Source organism: Cryptotermes secundus, unplaced genomic scaffold (assembly GCF_002891405.2).
Source record: "Cryptotermes secundus unplaced genomic scaffold, Csec_1.0 scaffold1044, whole genome shotgun sequence".
NCBI classification, from domain to species: domain Eukaryota; kingdom Metazoa; phylum Arthropoda; class Insecta; order Blattodea; family Kalotermitidae; genus Cryptotermes; species Cryptotermes secundus.
Window position 1 is genome coordinate 671,208 of NW_019738363.1, and position 16,786 is coordinate 687,993.

The window sequence follows — 16,786 nt, forward strand, 5'->3', positions numbered from 1 at the left end:
CTTTCACTGCCGTGAAAATCTCAAATCTTACATATTTATTAACAGTTCTATCTTCTGGGACATAATGCTGTGTAGTCTGTTGAAGGTCAACCTCTTCTTGCTATCTGCTTCATAGTGGTTTCTTGCCTGGCTTCGCCTTAGACCGTGAAGCTGGAGAGGGCATGTTTCTCTAAACATTGAGCAACTACATGGCAGAAAACAGGACTCTCCAAAACCACTGCTGTGAGAACCTCAAATCCTACAATTTATCATTTCATAAAGATTTCTAAGCTTTCATAGTGGTTTCCATTTTGGGTGAAGACACAGGGTTGTGGAGAGCACATCGACAGGACATGAAGTTCACATCAAAAATAAATATTACACATGACAAAAATCTTAACATTTTTTTCATTCAGGTTAAATTTTTTAAGGAAATCTTAATTTTTTATTAATGATAAATTGCACTACTGGTTTGATGAAACTGTCATGACTTCAAATAATATGGCACTTTACAATACAGCATATAACTAAACCATTATGCCAACTAGTCTACACAAGGCATTCAACATTACCTGTAACAATGTCTTTTACATCTGTAAATGGACAGAAATGGACTGAAAAGAATACAAAATAAAACTTGTCAGTGTCTTTATTCCAATTCAATTAAATACAGGAGAAAACATACAGAGAACAGCACAATCTAAGATAACAATAAATGCCATGTTTATAATATCAATAGATCACAGACAGTTCTATGGGAGACTCACATAAATTACATAATGAAAATAAACAGAATATGCCAAATTAATCAAAATGTAAAAAAAAAAAACTGCACTTCTTGTATTCTGTGTGGAATCCCTACACACCACTCCTTAAGCAGGGTAGAATATACTTATAAAGTAAAACCATGGCTAACTAAGAATATGTGAACACCCCTGCTCCGCATGGAGGGTAAATGTAATTGGTGTCTCCAGCTGTCAAACATCAAAGGATAAAGAATATGGCATCCATTATTTCCCCGATGTCCGTCCATGTTTGTGAGAATGCAAAAACAGGCCACACACTGAAAATAATTGAAATTTCATACCAGTGTCTTTGAATTAAAAACAAAATTATAATTTCATATACTTGTATAAACAACGTAGAGCTTCCTTGCATGTCTACAAGATGGGTAGTAAAAAGGCAAAGTTGTCTTTGTCCTTAATCAAATAAGCACCATGCCATGAAGGCATGTGAGGGGAGTGGAGGTATAGCTCCAGCATTCTTGACCTCAGCACTAGATAGAGATGACTTTAGCTTCACACCTCAGCCACTTTACCCTCAGGGAAAGAACCCCTGGTACCCACTGGAGAGGAGGTTTGGTGGGCTCCGGAGCTGGTCTGAATGCTGTGGAGCATAGAAAAAGCTCTTGCCCATGCCGGTAATTGAACCCTGGACATCCAGCCTATAGCCTGTCACTATACCAACTGAGCTATCCTGGCCATTAGGTTAGATGGAATCTGTACAATTTGATTACACATGTTTAAGTTCTTTATACTTCTATGACAAATGAAAAGTTAAATGAGACTGACAAAAATATTGAACAATGCTTAAACCAGATACACTAATGACCTACCACCACATCCCTCAAGTGGCAATAAAAATGGACACGTGATCTGCGTGTAAGCCAGCCAGTTTACAGAACATTAGTTATACATGTCTTTGTATTAACGGCAAACTATTTCCAGGAATAATTTAATTTCATTTACATGACCTCAACTGATAATTAAAATAAAAAACACAAGTTCAAAATCTATTGTGATCACAATAATAGATGTACCCCATACACAATATACACACAATCATGGCAAAAGTGATACCAGGCTTTCCACTTATGTAATTTATGTCCATGTACAACCATCATTAATATTTCATTTTCAATAATTCATGCCTTTACTGGACACAGAAGTCACTCTTCCGATACTGAGTCTTATGAAACCTCATGGCAATTCTTGCAGGGTCTGTACTATAAGCTGGGCAGCACAGCAATCCTCAATACATGATACCAAGAGATCATATAAGGTTAAATATAGCCTATAACCAACATTTGTTGATTACAGGGGTCGTTTGGAGTGCAGGCCTTATGCAGACTGCCCCTCGCTTTGCTTACAGTGCTTACAATGCCACAAAATCCAAGTTTCTATATACTTCAGTATAAAAAATGGTCTGTTACCATTTCACAAACAGCTTGAACAAGTATGCTGTCAGTAAGAGGCAACTAACAGCAAATGAAGTGACTTAAGAATAAATAAATAAATACAAGGGCTACATGAAAAATAACTTCTGTTTATTTTAGTCAACTAATGTAAGAGAAGGGTAGAGCTCACACATGCAAGGTAGTGTCACATGACTCACTGCCTTGTAAACCAACACTTAAGTGGTCACCTAGTGTTTGCTCTTGTCTCTACAGAGTCAGTTATGATGAACCCTGTGACTGATTATCTCCCAGCTGTGAAATTTGCACTGTTATCTGCTTTCTTCATGCTAAAAACATGAGTGCTGTAGGAATCCACAGTGAATTATGTGCGGCTTATAGCCAAAATGTGTTGAGTGAAGGAACTGTGACACTGATGTAGAATGTTCAAGGACAGAAAACAAATGATCATGATGTAGAGTGATGTGGTTGGCTGGCATGATACATCATAACTCACTCCATAGAGACAATAACAAACACCAGGTGACCAGTTATGTGATGATTTACAAGGCAATAAGTCCTGAGACTCTACCTCTCATGTGCCAGCTCTCTCATGCTCCTATGTTACTTGACTAAAATAAACGGAGGTTACAAGGCAATAAGTCATGCAACATTACCTCACATGTGGCAACTCTCCCACACTCCTATATATATTTTTTATTGCTAGTGGGGTGGGACTAAGTCCCTTGTACTGCGACCACTTCTGGCCTATTGTGCCAGCCCCAGATGATAGGTGAGGGTGGTTGTGGAGCAATTGGTGGAATGAAGATTGGCAAGGGAAACCGAAGTACTCAGAGAAAACCTGCCCCAGTGCCACTTTGTCCACCACAAATCCCACTTGACCAGACCTGGTATCAAACCCAGGCTGCCGCAGTGGGAAGCCAGCGACTAACCGCGTGAGCTATGGTGCAGCCATTCACTTCTATATTAGTTGACTAAAACGGAGGTTACTTTCCAAATAGCCTTTGTACTACAGCACTGACACATACACAAAATTCTCCAAGAAACTTCCTTCTTTTGAAATACATGACTCATGACTTGTGACAAAATGATCCAGACCTGGAAATTAACTGCTCAATATAAAGCAGTTGTGGCTTTCAGGATTACTGGGTTCTTGGACTTTGTCCGTCATTTGGTACTCTAAAGGTCACAAAAGAATACATTTCAGAAGCTGGATCTATTTCTGTCCTCAAGTGAGGGAGTGTGAGACAACTGATTCAAAGCTACTCTCGAAAAGAGTCTGTATTAAATTTTAGAATACCAGCGCAACTAATAAATCCTCCAAATACAAGAAAGTAAATAGACTTAGAAGTGCAACAGGTTTGCCAACCATCCTCATTTTGACAACTGCTTCTTCAACTTGATTACTAAAACTATATTTTAAGTTCACACAAGATTTTGATATTTTATTACATTACACCATATAGACAAAAATTTCTGAGCGCACATATACATGTCTCCGAAACGTATTATGATCCTTTAGTGCTACAGACTTTCTAAGCCTACGTAAGAGTACGAACCACAGGAAGTGACGATTTCCTACCTGATAAAAACGTAGAGATTACTAGCTCCACCGAGTTGAGCCCTTCCTGAGAAGCCACCAGCTGTACAGCTACTCAAGAATTTCCCAACATTTTATGGAACCCAAAAGTTCATTCCTATGTTCACAACAACCCTCCACTGGTCCCTATCCTAATCCAGATCAATCCAGTCCATACCACTCAACCCTATCTAAGATCCACTTTAATATTATCAACACACCTATGTCTTGGTCTTTCCAGTGGTCTCTTTCCTTCTAGCTTTACCACCATCCTATATGCAGTCCTCTTCCCCCCAGTGTGTGCTACATGACCTGACCATCTCATCCTCCTTGACCTAATCATTTGAATTATACTTGGAGAAGACTACAAGCTATGAAGCTCCTCATTATACAACTTTCTCCAACTTCCTGTCACTTCAACTCTCTTCGGTGCAACTACTCCCCTCAGCACCCTGTTCTCAAACACCTCATCTACTCATATGTTCCTCCCTTAATGTCAGAGACAAAGTTTCACACCCATACACAACCTCAGGAAAAATTAAGTTCTGTATATTCCAACTTCTATGTTTTCAGACAAGAGATAAGAAGACAAAAGATTCTGGATTGATTGTAGAAGCTGATGTGTCCCATTTCATTTCAGTCCCACTTGGTTTTCCTGGACGTTCTTAATGGCATATTCTAAAGCAAAGTTGAAAAGCAATGGCAATAAAGCACCTCCTTGCTTCAAACCATTCTGCATGCAAAACTTAACAGGCAAATGTTTACCTACATAAATTTTACTATAGGTTTCGTTTAAACACATTTTAATCAGCCTAACTACTTCCATGGGTACCCCAAACTCTATGAGAATACTTTACAATACTTCTCTCCTAACCGAATCATAGACTTTTGTAAAGTCTACGAAGAGATTATGTACTGTCTTATTGTACAAAAAGTTTATTCCTTCTTCTTCTCCAGCTTGTGGTGCATTCTAATATCAGAAATATATATAAAAAAAACAAATATTAAAGCAGGCTAAGTAAGTCATTCATATTCTTGGAGTGCTGTGCTCAGAAGAGAAATAATGGGGCTGAAAAGACTAAGTAAAAAAGTAAAAAAAAGCTATCCCCGTACCAGGCCGTGAAGGCCCATAGGTTTGTGAGACACTGAGGGTCCCACATTGTCTAGACATTCAGCTCAAAGATGGTGGTAAGGTTGTCAGCCCTACGTGCCGGCCGCGCTTTACTCCCCAGGGAAATTATTTAATTAATTCCTGGTACTCATTTCTGTTAGAGGCTGAGTAAACCCCAGGGACTACTGTGGCTGGAAGGATTAGGTCAACTGAAAAAAATCCAATGACCTCATCGGGACTTGAACCCGCGACCTTCCGGCTTGTAGCATAGCTCCTCAACCACTATGCTACCGCGTGACCTGAAAAGGCTAAGAAACAATTTAAACTGTAATCATCTGCACAATATGTGTTACCACCCACTTCTGTTGTATTCAGAATACCAGCTGTCTGTGTATGGCATCAGATCCCCCCGGACCCCTCGAAATAGCTGAAAATCATTTACAGCATCCACATACATAATACTATACATATATCATCCTGCAGCCAACATAAAATGATTTTAAGGGAGTTCTATACAACTGGTACATACTTCCAAACATCTAGACTCCAGCAACAAGACAATGATTTGAACTTTCAGCCCATTACTGCAGTGTGGGCCATGGTATGGTTCAAGCAGTTAGTGATCAGCATTCCATGTAAGACTTGAAGGACAAAGTGGTAATGTGGCAGGATGATTTTGTGGCCCCTGAGGCTACAGCATGGAAGAACTTAGTCTCACACAACCATACCATCTATCAGATGACCCACTGAGTGTTTCACAGGGATAATACACATACATAATTAGGAAGTGTAAAGAACTGAAAAGTCTGTTGGCGTTAATAAAATGTAACAGAATTATAAGCAAAGTAACTAATCCATTAAAACAAAAATCCTCACACTGTTGCAAATTTTTTAAAACCGCCATTCGGTTTTTGGAAAACTGAAAATTAAATATCTCAGAAACTAAGACAGTGGGGCTTCTTTTCTCCCCTAAGCTCTATAAAATATCCTTCTTCCCTCAAAAGAAAACTCAATATATAGAGACAAAAAGGTTCCTAAGCAATAAGAAAAAAAAAAACTACATCTTGGGTTTCCAAAAACAATTTTTTTTTGGGGGGGGGGNGGGGGGGTTCAAATGCCTAAAACCTACCCAGACAGGTGCCCTACCATGCCAAATAATGTCAAAATAGGTGCAATAATATGAAAATGTATAAAGAGCAAACAGACACATGCTCTTCTTCACAGACATAAGAAATATGTAAGCCCATGGCCAGTTGCATCAATTTACTCCACAGTATCTTTCTCAACATTATACTCAAATCTACCATTTCTCATGGCAATTTCATGAAAACAAAATTATGTTCCTTCAGAACCACCAAATGACTTGAACTTTAAAGTACTGTGTGGGTTACCTACAGCAACTTCATATACCATTATTTGAGAAGAAGTCTCATAAAGTAATTTCTGTACCAATGTTTATCTGCGTCACTAAACTAATGGAAGCAAAACAACAAATACTCACGACAGTTCTCTACTCTTCATGGAACTTAACAAATGTCTCCAAAGTGGCAGGAATCTGCCCTTCATATGGGATCTTATACTTGCAGACAGCAGTGGCGGCCAGACATCGCAGTGTCACATAGTTCACCAGATGGACATTATTCAGTGGATTCATCGCCACAAATATCGCTGGACAGTCACCGGCACGGTTTGGCTGATCCAGGTGGGCACCATGATCTAGCAGCAGCTGTAATAACTGTCAGAAAATGTGTTTAACATTATCTATGTGAGTAAGACATGTCACTGACAGTATATCATAGCTTTACTCAATCTTCCAATTCTTCTGAGTTCATACTTTATAATCAGACTTCCATCTCGTAAGTTTTGAGATTTTCACGGTGATTACTATGAAGAAAGTCGTCTTCTGGGATCTGGCTGAAACAAAGAATACACGGTGCCAGATCCCAGAAGACGACTTTCTTCAGACTTCCATCTCATTTGCCATTTAGTAACTTCTGCAGTTAATACTTAATTATCACCATCTGAACCAACCATAACACAAAACCATCAGCAGTGGATGAGTGTAGAACTGCATATCAGTCTGTTGAATTTCCAGCAATATGTACATTTCATACAATCATCGGTATTGGACTGAACCTTGGCTTTGTACTGGTACCAAACAAACTATGATTACGAGAGCAGAATCAATCATAAAATGTACAGCTGTTATACTTAATTTATAAAAATAATCTTTGGATACACGGTTTCCTTTGGTCATTAAATTCTTGCAAGTGGGATGATGTATTGCATGACTGATGTGTATGAAATCTGTAGGTAGTTAAGTTTTATAGTATAGTTGACTCATGTATGATATGTATGTTATATTAATATGTAGTTATTGGCTTGTTCTATATCCGGAGGTTGTATCACCAAATGTGGATTCTTGGAATCAACAGATTGATTGACCGATGCATACTGAATGACATACAAGGAGAACGAGACAAATGTTACTGAGGTTTTATGTTGATTAGAGTTCATAGTTGACTCGACTCCACTGGTTACATGCCACTACCAACAGTGAAAAACATATGAAGCAGCAACTCAAGAGTAAGCTCAAATGAACTTCACCAAAAGCAGTGTGGTTGAGGAAATCAAAGAAATACTTACTGCTTATGAATGCACAGATACAGGATATTCAGTTAACAAAAATGCAGCAAGTACTTACTGGACTGTAGAAGTTGTATGGGTTTGCTGCAACATGAAGAGGGGTACAGCGAGATTCATTGCGAGCATTCAATGGGGCCCCACACTCCAGAAGTAACTTAATGACATCCATGTTTGGGAAGATGAACTGTAAGTAGCACACATGAGCCATGAGACTTGTCAATTGGTATCAAAGTCAGCAGAACGTCATGTGCTTTTCTTGTCCTCGAAACCATACTAAAACCCTTCCTTACCCTGATAATGAAAATAAATAAATAAACACCCTTCCCCAAATTCCATTATTCACCCACTCGCCAGAATCAGATCAGCATCCATACAGGCCTACATATTGTGAGTTATGATAACTCAATAAAGATACTGATTACAATCTGGATGGCCGGAGTTCAATTCTTGTGAGGACTCTTTTCTTATTCACGACCATATGCAGACCTGCTCTCGCGTCCACCCAGCTTCATATCCAATGGATATTGTACAAATTTTCAACAGAATGAAGCAGCTGAAGCTCGAAGCTCAATGCTAACCTCCACCTAATGCCCAGGTCTGGAATGCATGACGCATTTCTTTCACTCACCCCATCACCGTTATGCCATGGTATTTAGGCACAAGAAAAACTTTACTTTTGTCTTTCATTTTACCTTTAAATTCATAAATGTGGGCTCAGTTTCTAATATTTATTTTGTTTTTGAAAGGTTGTCAACCCTAACTAACTTGACCTTCATCAAAAGTACTCACTGACTTCTGTTTGAGAAAAGGAAACATTTTCAAATTCACAATTTGGCAACAAATGATAAAATATGGTGCAGAGAGAATTTAACATAGCAGTAAAAGAGCAAAACTTCTTGACAAACCTGGTTATCATCTGAGAAGTATGAACTCTTGATAGTGTTCAGACGTGACACACAGAGATGGAGTAACGTATCACCAGTGGATGCAGATCGAGGGTTGCTTCTGATGATAGCAGTCACAATTTCACGCATTTGCTCCTTCTGCTGGTCAGTCTGTGCTGTCTCCACAAGCATGTATATCAAGTGTGTAATGCACTTTAGCGTGCGATCATAGCTTTCCTGTTGCCGTTTCTGCGCTGGCCGCAGCTAAAGACAGAAGTCTTATTAGGGGCTTGTACATGTCAAGCAGCGATTACACGTACACATATCCATTCTCTCTAATCTGATTCTAGGCCAGACATGTATACTATTTCAATACAACAAAATTCACTGAAATTCCAAATTTGTCTTGTTACCTAGACATGAAGTAAAAGAAACACATTATAACTGATTCATAACAGTAAGAAAATTCCTTGCTTTGCAGCAGTGGGAATTGCTTTTTGTACTGTCATTTCTAAACTGCTGTAATTTGAGGCTAATGGCTCAGAAAACAGCTGGCATACAGAAACACCTCAAACAATTCAAAGAGAAAAAACTGGCTTCACTCTTCAGAACATTATGGATAATACGAGAGAATAACAGTGTGTGTGTCAACAGATATTGATCTCTTAAACACTAATCCGATTTTTTAAACTGAAGGAGTAGGGTAAGAAAATGTCCCGGTACTGCGGCCTCAAATCAGCCTACCATATTGGCCTCTGACCAAAGACAAGTACAGAGTATTGGTGGAACATTTGGCAGGGTACAACCAAACCATTCTGAGGAAATCCTGCTCCAGTGCCATTCTGTTCATCACAAATGCTGTAAGGAATCTGCAGTGAGAAGCCAGAGACTGACCGCCTGGAGCAATCCAAGAAACTTGCTTCACACAACGGAATCCTTCTTGGGAAGCCAACATTCCCTCAGCTAAATAAGAAATTTGCAGCATTTTATGGAACCTGAATGTTCATTACCATTGCTGGTCCCTCTCCTGTGCCACATAAACCTAGCTGACACCCTCTCATTGTGTTTTGTCTTTGGACAGTAAGGTAAAAAGTAAAGGTATCCCTGTAACAGGCCGTGGAGGCCCACAGGGTTGTGAAATTTTGAGGTTCCCACATTTTCTAGACAATCGGCTCACAGATGGTGGTGAGGTTGTCAGTCTTACACAGTGGCCGCCCTTTACCCCCAAGAATATTTCTGGTACTCATTTCTGTTAGAGGCTGAGTTGATCCCAGGGTCATAGTATGGCTGGAAGAAAGTGAATTGAAAAAATCCAGTGACCTCATCAGGATTCGATCCGTGACCTTCCAGCTTGTAGTGTAGTGTCTCAACCAAATACGCTACCGCGTACCCAGAGTATATTATTTCATGGACATTACCAGTATGGAGATAGGCTCCGTCACCATCACAAACAATGAGTATATGGAACCAACCTCCAGAAGCTGTCGCATGGTTGCCAGTTCTTTGCCGAGCAGCTGTAACGTGGCTGCAACATCTTCAAATCTTGGCTTCCCTTCTTCTCTTCCATTTTTCAGTATCTCCAAATTCTTCTCATTCAGATCAACAAAGAGGCGCACCAGCGCTTGGGCAGTGAAGCACGTGTCACTGTACAGAATCTGTACAGTAAACAGAGGCATGATTCTAGTTGTTCCTTATGAACAGAAATGGACATACCTAATACTCATATCAAAATCATACACCGTTCAAGTGAATTTGAAAATAAATAACTCTTTAGCTGATATTTACAGAAACTTGAAGAGTTCAGGTTTCATGTTCACTTCTAGTAAACTGTCAAGCCTGCACAAATTCTGACTTTAGAGTGCCAACATTTATTCCATTAAGGAAGTGACACAATCACCTATGGCTGTTTCTAAAGAAGCAATAGTTCACAACTGGACGTACCTGACTTTCTGACAGCTGAAATTGAAAATTAAACATTAATGATACTCTGAACAATATCCTGAGCCATCTTTGAATATTATAACCAAGTTCTCTGGGATCCATCTTAAGATGGACCTTATCTTACCAGTTTATTCTCAGTTGTCAAACTGGACGTTTTTTTAAGATGTATCCCCACCAAAATTCTACATCCTACCATCCCCTGGTTCAAGACACCATTACAACAGGTGGTGAGGACACAATGTCTGCAGATATCATTATGCAAGTCAGTGGGCGAGTGGGCTTTATTACATGACTGGGAAACCTAATTTGTATTTCTAGAGCCTTGCATTAGCTAAAAATTCTGGGTGACCTCAAAACTAAAAATGCAGCACAACTCTACCTACTTACTTACTAATTAACTAACAAATCTACCCACTTATGCTAAAGGGCTGGGTCCTTCTTGAGGAGTCAACAGTTAATCAACCACTCAAGAAAATCCTAGCCATTCATGGAGCCTGAAGGTGTACTACTGTATTCACAAGAGCCTGCCAGTGGTCTCTATCTAAAGCACGACGAATCCAGACCACACCCCGGCCCCAACCTATTTCTTTAAGATGCATTTCAATATTATCCTCCCATTTACATTTAGGTCTGCCTAGCTCTCTTTCCTTCAGTTTTTCCTAACACACATGAATATAATGTGTTAATTAAAATCACCTGACTTCCACCAGGCTCAAATATTTGGCCTGCATCTACAATTCTGACACTTTCTTCACCTAACTAAAAACAAGTTTGGCTCCAACCAGATCCTTCTGTTTCTGTGATAAGAATCACTTTAAATTAAGGCATGGTTCACTTTTCATGTACGTAACAAATGCAATATTTTGTTTACTCCACTTCCCAACATTCTCCTGTTTCTCTTAGTGTCGCAATTCTTCCAAAAGTTCATTTGTGTACTTATGTAAATAAGATCTAAAAGTCTGCGACGATGGTATATTGTTACAAGTATTATGTTTTTGGACATTATCCATCGCCCCGTCTATTGTCTAGTAAAACATCCAGTTTCTTATTTAAAACACAACGTTTCAGAGACTGGATTCTGTCCCCGTCCTTAGCTAAAACTTACTCAGTTGGGTTCAATAGATAGAGCTAGCCCCTTCTCTGGACACCTATGGGGCTAGCTCTATCTATTGAACCCAACTGAGTAGGATTTACCTGACGACGGGGACAGAATCCAGTCTCCGAAACATTGTGTTTTAAATAAGAAACTGGATGTTTTACTAGACAACAGACAGGACGATGGATAATGTCCAAAAACATAATACTTGTGTACATGTGTACCTACATAGCCAATCCCAATATTTTCTGTTTGCACAATGACTTCTACCTCTACATCAACCAAGATGTAAGAATTCCTAAACTGAAATCTAGTAGTTTCAATTAGTTAATGCAGAATGGTGACACTACGAATATTACCGTATCTTTCTCAACTCGTATCTCAAGAGCACGTAGCCACAGTTCAATGCACCGCTGGTACTGCAGGGCATCTGCATAAGCTGCTCCCCTGTACATCAATCTGAAGAGTGTGTCCTTGTGATGAGGCCCAAGAACTCGCTCACATATCAAAAGACTCTGAATTCTCATGGCATCCAAATCTAAAGCGACATTGTTTAGATCTTCCATTGTTCTAAACTCCACTGCATTATGAAATGCTGCTCTGGGAGGCATCACTGGGAATTTTGGTATGGGTTCATCTGGTGGCCCAAATGTGTGGCGAAGCTGTGTGGCCATGCGCCAGTGTCTTAATGCAGTTGTGGCATCATTATGTTCATCCAAAAACGTTGAGCCCATCAGCTCATGGGCATCTGCCAAACGATCTGGGCTGTATGTCACCCGAGCAATGAGATAATCAAAGATCTGTGTAGCTCCTTTCAAACATGCTGTCAGCAGAGCATCGTCATTGTATCGGCTACGTGCATTCGGATCTGCTCCATGATCCAATAACAATTTCGTTGTCTCAAACCGATGTTCTTGAATAGCATAATGTAATGCTGTCTTGTTCTGAATGTCCCTCGTGTTTACTAAGGCTCCATGTTGGAGTAGATACAAACACAACTGAACACTCTGAACAGAATTTATGAGGCATGTACCACCATTATAATTAGGACGGAGAATATCTGCGCCGTTCTCAACTAAGTAAGACACAATATCAAGGTGAGTCATAAAACACGCACTGCGAACAGGGCTTGAACCAGAGTCTGAGACTGAATTCACATCTGCACCATGCTGCACTAAACACTTAGTAACAGCAAGCTTTCCCGACACTGCGGCACACCATAATGGCGTTACACAATGCACTGAGTGATCATCTGGCACTTCATACAGTCCACGTTGCTCCAAATCAACATTGCAGACATTGATCAGATATTCAACTATTTCAACATTTCCTCGTTTACAAGCTATAAACAACGGCGCACACCCATCTTTCACACGACAAGCTATTTCCTTCCTAACCTCTCGACAGAATCGCTCCAAATGAGTCCTCAGCTGGTAGGACAGTCGGGCTCCAGGTGCTACATATCTGCATTCTTCCATCAAGTCATGGAAAAGTGCACTTTTCTGGGTAGCTAAATCTATTTTACCAGTAAACCACATATCGAGTCGCTTTCCCAGACTCTTGCTAAGCATATTAATGAATGAAATGAATAAATGACTGAATAAATGGTTCCAGCTTTCGTGCAAAAACTAGAACACGATTTATATAAAACGAAATTATTTCACGCACAACTTTCAGCCACAGTGGAGAGTTGGGGAAATTTTCTTAGCGTTCGGACCTCATTACTCATGAGCACCAACAATCACCGAACTTAATGAAGTCATTCAAATATGCGATTCTGTCGTAAGCACTTCATTGCACAAAACGTACGGACATTTTTATTCCCTGCTGTTTCTCAGCTGCTACACAAATCGCTCCTATTGGTTGGTTACGCTGCAGAGCGATCCGTGCGCTCTAGGTCATGATGAAATGCTGCCAACATCGCAGTTTCATCTGAATAATGGCGACAAGATTTAGCACATAAATATGAAATTAACTCTACTGTACTGGTACGGTGCCTTCAACACAACCACATTTTCAAGTGATTTTCAAAAAATTCCTCTATTTATTTGATTTTTGTAATATAGGTAAAGGCAAGGAAAAGTTGTCCCTGTGCTTAATTAATTAAGCGCCGCACCACGAATGCACGTGACGGAGCGGAGGCACGGCTCCACCATTCTTTACCTCCGTGACCACTAGGTCGCACTAGATGCAGTTGAGTCTAAGCTTCACGCCCCAGCCGCTTTAACTCTGGGGTAAAGTCCCATGGTACTCACAGTATAAGAGGCTTGGTGGACCCCGGAGCCGGAGTGGATGTTGTGGAGAACAAATTAATTTCTTGCCCTGCTGAGAATAGAACTCTGGCCGTCCACCCAGTCGCTATACCGACTAAGAGATCACGGCTACTTTTTAGTTATGTAGGAAATATGCCACTTTGAATACATCTAAAAATATTATTTCTTTAGAATTTTATTTTTCGTAACGTGGACCGAGGAAGAATGACTAAATGATTGAAACAACAATTGCACAAAACAGATTTGTTCTTGAGAAGCTAACAGCAGCTCAGATGATCAAGAAATTCCCCACAATTCACGGATCCCTAATGTTTATCAATGCGTTCACAACAGTCTGCCACTAGTACCTGTCCCGAGCCAAATGTCTGCCCATAACTTCTCATCCTGTTTCTGTAAGATTAATTACAGCGTTATCCTCCCATCTAAGCCTGTATCCTTTAGGTCTGTCGATTAAAATTTTGCATGCAGAAAAGAGTAACTTGTTCATGTGGAGTAGTGATAGTTGTCCATTTCTTTACAATCCGGTCAAGCCTCTTGATCCATTTACCAACCAACGCTATAGAGAACAGACTAAACCCATACAATAAAACTGCACTGACTGTCGGAATATATAGAGAAGTACTAGCTTCATTAACATCTAATAAACCAAAAGACTGATGGTGGGCACGTAGTGACGGGAACATGTCGCGAAACACAAATGTGAATGAAAATGACGTGCGCATAGAAACCAGACTACCGTGGACACAACAGAGTATGCGAAGAAAAGACGGAAAGAACCACCAATATCAGTTCAATCAGAATCAGGACAACTCGAAATTCTGCCACGAAGCATTTACTTGAAGCATACCAATGATGTTCACACCTGCAAAACCGATTTCTGAAATATCAGTTTAATACTAGCCCGCCATGAAGCCCTTCTATCCAGTGGAGTTTGGGGGTCCTTGCTCAGGACTAAAATGACGGAAGAGTGCATGATGGCGCTCCTTGTGGCACCTTCAAGACTTGCCGCTAAGTACTGAGTTATTTAAGTCTTCCGCTGTTCTGTATAATACTTCGTGGGTTTCTTCAAACTACTGTTTTTTTTAATATTGTAGCGTGTAGAGCCGTTATTGTGCGGCGACCGCGAGATAGGCGAATATACCAGAGATGTTCCTAGGCAACGGCTCTGTAACACACTCCCACAGCAACGAATCGACGCGCAACAGTGGGGTACTGTGTGTGTGGGGTGTTTCTATGGAGTCCGTGCCGAGGAGTTATCTTGAAGACAAGTGGGGAGACCGAGTGAGTTCTGTACGGGAGGATGTGAAGAGAAGACCTGAGCGCATGAAGCTGAAGAATCTTCACTGTTAGAAGCCGTTGTCAGGGAAGAGCTAGTGACGACACAGAAGGCTGGAAAAGGCTTGTCGGGTGCTGTGGTGGTTCTTAAAGTGTGAAGATTAGCGGTGGGGCCGTAATTACTTGTACTTCACAGTCGAGTGTATAAATGGTCATCAATCCAAACCCCGTCGAGAGTCACACACATATTACGCGAAAATATGAATCACACATAGAATTAAATTTATGGACTCATATTTTGGTCATATTTCTATGAAAGAGGGTTAAACGCTCATTCGCCTCTTCAGAAAATTATTCGAATATGGAATATCGACGCCTTACTGATTCTATCCCTACAAATCGTGGGATACAGAAGTCAAGGACACAAGTTTGAAATATGTAGAACTGCATTTAGAAGACAGAACAAAATGAAGTTTTCTGTGTCATGATTTTACTCAGTTTAATCAATGCTATATAACCCTTATTCCCTAAGGAACGAAATGCATATAAATCCTGAAAAATAATGAAAACTGATATGCCGGTATACCCACCGAAAATACAATATCGGCCAAACAAATTAAAGAAACGGCAGAGTACTCAATGAAATTCATAACAAAATAAACAGCTAAGTAACAACATAACAGAGTAAATAACAAAAGGGCTAAGTAATTACCTATGAAACATCATGGCGCACTGCATTTTGAAAAGCCGATATTTATTAAGCTGGTCAAGAAATTATCCCCTCATGCTGAACCCAGTGACTCATCAATATATTCACAAAAGACATCGCTGGCCCTACTCCTATCGAGCTTAGGCCAGTTCACACTTTCACAACACATTTCTCTAAAATCTGTTTTACTCTTATCCTTCCATTTACGCTTCAGTCTACCAAGTGGTCCTTTCCTTTATGTTTTCAGTTTTCATTCTGGGCAATAATGCATTCAATGCACTGACATCCTGACTTTGAATGTATAAGGGATGGGCCTTCTCGGCCCTTGCACCGCGACCTACAGTGGACTATTGTGCTTTACATCCACAATTACTCGCCACCAAAAATTCCCCCCCCCCGACATTCACAGCTTCTTTCAAGGCGCACTCCCTTCCGCCCTCGCTCAGTCATTTGCACAGTTCTATAATTTGCTTAATATTTCACCCTGAAGATGGAGGAGATGCTCTTTCGAAACATCGGTTAACCGGAACATACGGCATTATATGCCATAAGGTAGAGTTCTGCTTGTGTTTAGTGTGTTGGAGAAGAGGGCGTTGAGGTGAATAGTTCGACCTAAGAGAGAGAGAGGAACCGGAAGCTGAAAAACTGAAAATGTGGAAGCTTGTAAGTTGTATGCTTCGACAAATATTAATTGGGTCCACAGGCAGTGCATGTGAGATGAGAAGTAAATACAAAATTTTGGTGGGGAAGCATGAAGTAAAAGGATCTATTCGAAGATCTGGTCATGAATGTGAAAATAATGTTAAACTGGGTCTTAAATAATAGTGAGTGGACTGGATTCATCTGGCTCAGGACAGAGAACAATGGTGCGTTCTTGTAAATGTGGTAATGAAACTTTGGGGTTCCACAAGAACCGGGGAATTTCTAGAGTGGCAGAGCAACAAGGGCTACGTTCCTAGGAGTTAGTTTCGAAAATAATATAATGCATATATTTACCAAACGAGTACTTCGCGGTATTTCATGCCTCACTGGCCTTTATGTTCATTTATCGCAGGCACAAACATATTGACAAAAAAGGAACATTAACAATAACAACAAA

At 40.2% G+C, this 16,786-nt stretch overlaps 1 protein-coding gene across 1 annotated transcript; it reads right to left on the reverse strand.

The window, feature by feature from the left end:
• Positions 1-612: 612 nt before the first annotated feature.
• Positions 613-13,304, reverse strand: LOC111870972 (protein fem-1 homolog A). Its single transcript, XM_023863663.2, has 6 exons — positions 11,790-13,304; positions 9,866-10,048; positions 8,415-8,657; positions 7,568-7,693; positions 6,365-6,598; positions 613-1,042 (listed from the first exon to the last, which is right to left on the reverse strand). The coding sequence occupies exons 1-5, from the start codon at positions 12,999-13,001 to the stop codon at positions 6,374-6,376; spliced, it is 1,989 nt and encodes a 662-aa protein (XP_023719431.1). The 5' UTR covers positions 13,002-13,304; the 3' UTR covers positions 613-1,042; positions 6,365-6,373.
• Between the last annotated feature and the right edge of the window lie 3,482 nt (positions 13,305-16,786).